This window comes from Perissodus microlepis, chromosome 19 (assembly GCF_051167445.1).
Source record: "Perissodus microlepis isolate ML-2025 ecotype Zambia chromosome 19, ASM5116744v1, whole genome shotgun sequence".
Taxonomy (NCBI): Eukaryota; Metazoa; Chordata; class Actinopteri; order Cichliformes; family Cichlidae; genus Perissodus; species Perissodus microlepis.
Genome location: NC_140479.1, coordinates 27,012,004 through 27,017,913, shown reverse-complemented (window position 1 = coordinate 27,017,913; position 5,910 = coordinate 27,012,004). Strand labels below are relative to the sequence as shown.

The following is a 5,910-nucleotide window of genomic DNA, read 5'->3' as shown; positions in this document are numbered from 1 at the left end:
ACGATGTAGCTTGCCGTCATCAGTGTGTGAATGGGTGGGTGACTGATTGTGTTCTCAGGGACTAGAAAAGCGCTATACAAATACAGGCGATTGTCAGATAGAACTTTCTCTGTCAGCCTTCTCGGTTCCGAATCATCTTCTGCTCCTCGTCCCACAGGGCTCAATTTTAGGGCCACTGCTCTTTTCACTGTATCTACTGCCTCTGGGTTCCATCCTTAGAAGGCATGGGATCTCATTTCAATGTTATGCCGATGACTGCCAAATTTATTTACCACTGAAGCAAAAGGATGGCATCTCCATAAAACCTCTCTTGACATGTCTAGATGACGTTAAAGCTTGGTTGGCTCTAAACTTTTTAAATTTTAACAAAAAGAAAACAGAAGTGTTGGTGTTTGGATCCAGTGGTCCCCGTGAGTCCTCCTCTGTTGATTTAGGATCCCTGGAAGTCTATTTTAAACCTGTTGTTACCGACCTTGGTTTTAAGTTGGACAGTGATTTTAAATTGGACAACCAAATCAGAGCAGTGAAGTCCAGTTTTTATCATTTCAGGCGACTGGCAAGAGTAAAATCCTTTCTTTCGAGGCAGCACCTTGAAACAGTGATCCATGCTTTTATTTCTTCCCGCCTCGCCTACTGTAACTCACTTTATGTGGGGGTCAGTCAGTCATCGCTCTCACGTCTGCAGCTGGTTCAAAATGCGGCTGCACGACTCCTAACAGGAACTCGAGCATATAACCCCCGTGCTAGCCTCTCTGCACTGGCTGCCTGTGTCTTTTAGAGTTAATTTTAAAATTCTCATGTTTGTTTTTAAATGCCTTCACAGTCTTGCCCCGCCTTACCTCTCTGAGCTTCTTCATCCCCACACACCCTGTTGGTCTCTCAGGTCAGCTGACCAGCTGCTCCTGGAGGTACCGAGATCCGGGAGGAAGCTCAGAGGGGACAAGGCCTTCTCTATCGTGGCTCCTAAATTATGAAATAATTTGCCCTTGCACGTTAGAAAGGCCCCTTCACTGTCCACTCTTAAATCACGTCTTAAAACCCACTTTTATTCCTTGGCTTTTAACCTCAGTGAGACTTAGTTTCTCTTTTAATTGAAGTAGTTATTTAATTAATGATTTCACTCTTCTTTTATTTGGTTTTTATTTATATCTCATGTAATTTTATTTTACAGTTCCAATGTACAGCACTTTGTGTCAGCTGTGGTTGTTTTAAAGTGCTTTATAAATAAAGGTGATGATGAGGATGAAACATGGTTTACTAGGGTTTGTAACTAATTGACTTTGCAGAGAGTTGAAGGCCAGCATCCCAATGCAAAACACATAGAAGGATGCATCTTCTATGGTTATTACATGTTATTACAGGCAGCCAAGTTTCCTTTTGCAGTAAGTGATGGGACACAGTTACACTGTCATACATGCCCATGTTATAACATTGCCTCCACCAGGTTAGACAGATGATGTGGTGTGCTTCGGATCATGAGTTATTTCTCTCCTTCTCCACATTTTCCTCTTTCCCATCTTTCTGTTGCAAGCTCATCTTGGTTTCATCTTTCTAGCAGAATGTAATCTGAGGGGAGAATTTCTAAAGAAATACTTTAAAATACCAGCCTGTATACTCCTGTCATGATTATTTCTGTGGCTAATGATAATAGGAGTATTAGGAGCAGTAAAGAGTCGTTATATTACCAGTTATAGCTGCAACCACAGCCAGACAACAACTGTGCTCATGACATAAAGGGTGGACACGCTGTTTTGGCAGTTTGGCAAAGTCATTTTATTAGACAAACCAATGAGGCGTGAAAATCAGTAGGATCTGTGTGTGCATGCGTGCGTGTGAGAGAGAGCGATAGAGACAGTGAGAGGTACAGAAAACAAAGTGAACACAAAGTGAAACCACCTTATGCATGTTATGATTTAAAGAATATGTGATAGTATTTACATATCTAAGACTGTATGCCTTATTAGACATTTTAGCTCATGGATCCTGGTGCTTTTTCACAAATCCATTTCCTTCTGACTCCACATCTAACATCACTCCAAGCTTTGAAGAAGTTTACTCTGGGATACACGGCTGCACAGTCTTCATCATTGAGATTGTTCGGCTCTCCATCGTTCCAGTACCTGAAGTAAAAGACATTTTACTTTACAGAGCTAACATTTTCTTTCAATCCATCCACTTTTTCATCTTCCCTCTCAGCCACATATATTATTGAGGAGAAGTTCATTTTTTGTAAGTGGCAGTTTCACTGTGTGTAGCATACTGAACTCTTACCCTTGAACAAGAAATGTTCCATCCAACCATTTCCAAGTCCCTTCCTCCTCGGAATCACTCAGTCCGATCCAGAAGTCTGTCGAGAGCTGGGAGGCATCTTGATGATTTATTAGGAAATTTACTGTCAAGTTCTAACAAAAAAAAAGATTCAAATTAATTTTAAAAAATCTATATGAATGGTCTCCACAGAAATACTAACAAACCTCTTTGTCTTGGCTGTCTATGATTATAAGATCTCCTCCCTGCAGCTGACAGAAATCTCTGGATTCCTTCCATGTTTTCATTTCATTTGATTTCAAGGGGAAGTAGTAACATACAGAGTTCATTAAAATCCATCCTGCAGGACAGTGTTTGCAGCCATCGCCTGTTTCCAAAAGATAATGCCACTATTATAGAAAATTATGAAACAAATCATTTTTATTATATACAGAAATAATAAAACAGGTCTTACTATGCATTGACAACCGTGATCTTGAAGTTTCAATTTCCTTTGTGATTTTTTCCATCTGACTTTTATTGTCATTGCTTCTTTTTGTCTGGTGTTCAAGCTCCCAGTTGGTTTGTGTCTGACGGCTCATCTCGCTGTCCAGCTGCTTGCTGGCATCCTTCATGGTTTCCACTGCAGTCTTGTAAGTATCCTGGAGGACGACCAGCTCTTTGCTGATGCGTTCGGTATCATCGAGGGTGAGGTGAGTGTCTGTGAGTTTGTTATCTGCAAGATAACAAGACAGTGTTACTACAAAATAGGGTCAGTTCTTTTTACTGTTTTTCTTATTCGTAAATAACATTATTTACTGACACTGACAAACAACAATCATATTTTAGTACATAGTACAAATAATTTTAGCCATTTTTATTTATTAACATATTTTTTGTTTTTGTTCTGGATTGTTAACAAAATTCAGTATCTGTTTGATAATAAGAATGATTCTGTGCATTGCACGTCCTCAGACTGACTTACAATGGACTCCCAGGCCAATATCAACTATCAGCAAAACAGCAGCGAGTAGGGCCAGGCTCACTGCAGCCAGTCTGTGACATCTCCCAGGACTCATAGTGAACATGGACACTATACAGAGAAGAAATTAATTTTCAGCTTAATGACAATGACAAATCTTTCGTGACCAACACTTGCTTGAAGTACATGTTATAAAGGCAACTTAATGTATCTTTTTACTACTTGCTGAACTTAAATCATGTGTAGTGACAAGGCCCAAAAGAAGCAGTCCAAAACAGTGAGTCTTTAATATTAATACAAAGCCCAATTTAAAAAAAGTGTTAAAAGTGCAGAAATGATAAATAAGAACATGAGAGCCAAGCAGCGCTGCACACAGGAAACAGACATGTTTCCAAATATGAAATATACTGCAACAACAAAGAAACGGAGAATCAGAACAAAACAGAACTCAATGAGGATGGGAAACAGGTGAGGCATGAGATGCAGGTGAAACTAATTAACAGTCTAGGAATGAAGGGAGGGAAGCAAAACGAACCTAAAATACAAAACAAGAAAGAATGACCAGAACAAGGAAACAAGGGCACATAAACACAGGACGAGACAAGGGGGAAGTAAGAGAGAAAGTAATAAAGGAACAAAACACAAATACTCCAAAATAGGAAAGTGAAGTTAAATAAAGATCAAACATCAGACTAGAATAAACCACTCAAACTCTACAAATACTATACTATCAAGAACTGCTTGGTGCCTGAAAGTTTTGAATACTTAATTGTGAGACATTGAGGCATGGACACAGAAATAATAAAACACTGAAGGTTAGACAAACAGAGATGAGACAGAAGGAGGAACAGAATAGAAATATAAAGGAGATCTAACAAAATACAACCCTTAAGTCAATTGTAACCAAAGCTGAGACCTGAAGGCACAAAAGGCTACAAAAACGAGACATGTGAACACAAAGCAATTAAGAACAACTACTAAACTTCAACTATAAAAATAAAAACTAGACTGAGTCCTGCACTGAAAAACTCAGTACCCAGGGACTATGATATAAACAGTAACTGGAACTCACAGAGAATACAACAGAATCATTGCAGAAATGAAAGGATATCAAAATAGGAGTCAAACTTAAGCTTCAAGATATAAGAATCCAGAACTTCAGAGAGTAGAGATGAAAAAACCTAATCAGGAATCTCAACATGAATGTATAAACTAAGAATATGAAGCAAAACACAACAGAACAAAAAACAAAACTCTTCACTAGGACTGGAAAAACAATGAACCTGCAAAAACTGAGGGAAAACACTAAGTGTTGTAATAGTAATTTTACAATGTATGTTGAAGGGATATTACTGCCCTCTGTTGGTGTGTCTGTGCATTACATGCAATAAAAGGGGTTCGTTAAAAACATCACTAAGCACACTAAAGGCAAATACTAATAAATAAACCACTACTAGATTTCTGAAATACCAAGAAAAAAACTTTGAAATACCAAAAAATGATAATGAGATAATGGGAACCAACAGCAAATCAAGAACTGACTTAACATTAATCAGAAATTAAGATTTATAATAAAACTAAAGTGAAATGGCACCACAAAAGTTTGGGCCCACGCTAATATTCTATTATGGTTTATAGCTTTAATTTATCTTTCGCTCAGCTGTCTCAAATCATTGCATCTTATCATGACAGTATTTCAACTTATTTTAGCAGTGGTATGTTCAAACTTGGTCAAAATAACCAACAGACATCCGAATCAGACTACGGAAGCCCATTAAACACAAATTTAATTTATTATACCTTGGTGCCTGTTAGACTGATGATGATGAGGATGCTCTTCATCGTAGAAGTCTTCTTCACAAATGAATTCCTTAAATCCACCATTAAAATTACCACCCGTGGGTTCTCTCCTCTCCTCCATTCTCACTGTTCAGTCAACATCGGTCATATGTGCATTTGAATAACAACTGGCCTGAGATGACGCAACCTGAACTTGCTGATTTCATCAAAAATTATTGAACACAATCAATTCCAGTAAAATGTGGAATGTGTGGGGGGGAAAAAGGAGAAGTGAAATAGTTGTTATTCATTTTGCTGCAGCATTCACTTTTCAAACACAGAGGATTTGAATGTGCTGACTCTTATAGCCGAATTAACCGTCTTAGATGCTGGACAGTAATAATGTTTTCTGCACTGTCCATGAATAACCCCCCCCCCCCCCCCCCCCCCCCCCAACACACACACACACACTTATTAATTTTTTAACAAGAATTATTTAAACACAACCTGAGACAAAGGACAACACAACATACACAGAGGTTCCCAAAGTGTGGGGCCCACCCCCTGTGTGTGTGTGTGTGGGGGGGGAATGAGGCAACTCTTGAACTCGTGAACTCTTGGTTGTCCCTGTGTTTGGAGCAGGCGCTGGGCTCTCCAAATCACAGAACAAACACTTCCTTTAATGACTAACTACTCCGGAGATGTTAGCTCTTTATACAGTAAAGTTACAGTGGGATCCAAATAACATCAGGCTGATCCTGCCACAATTTTGTTCCCTCGGTTCAAATCACGGACAAACAGTATCCCACAGTTGTTTGTGTTTTTGAACCCATTTTGCACAAAAAAAAAAAAAAGAGTTTTTAAAAATCACAGTTTTCGGTGATTCGAAACGCCGTTTAAGT

General features: G+C 38.8%; 1 protein-coding gene across 1 annotated transcript; it reads right to left on the bottom strand.

Moving 5' to 3' along the window:
• Positions 1-723: 723 nt before the first annotated feature.
• On the bottom strand, positions 724-5,188 carry LOC146366200 (uncharacterized). The gene is made up of 6 exons (XM_084915476.1): positions 5,030-5,188; positions 3,233-3,340; positions 2,723-2,983; positions 2,475-2,635; positions 2,272-2,402; positions 724-2,120 (listed from the first exon to the last, which is right to left on the bottom strand). Exons 1-6 carry the CDS (start codon positions 5,148-5,150, stop codon positions 1,970-1,972), a joined length of 933 nt encoding a protein of 310 aa, XP_084771602.1. The 5' UTR covers positions 5,151-5,188; the 3' UTR covers positions 724-1,969.
• Between the last annotated feature and the right edge of the window lie 722 nt (positions 5,189-5,910).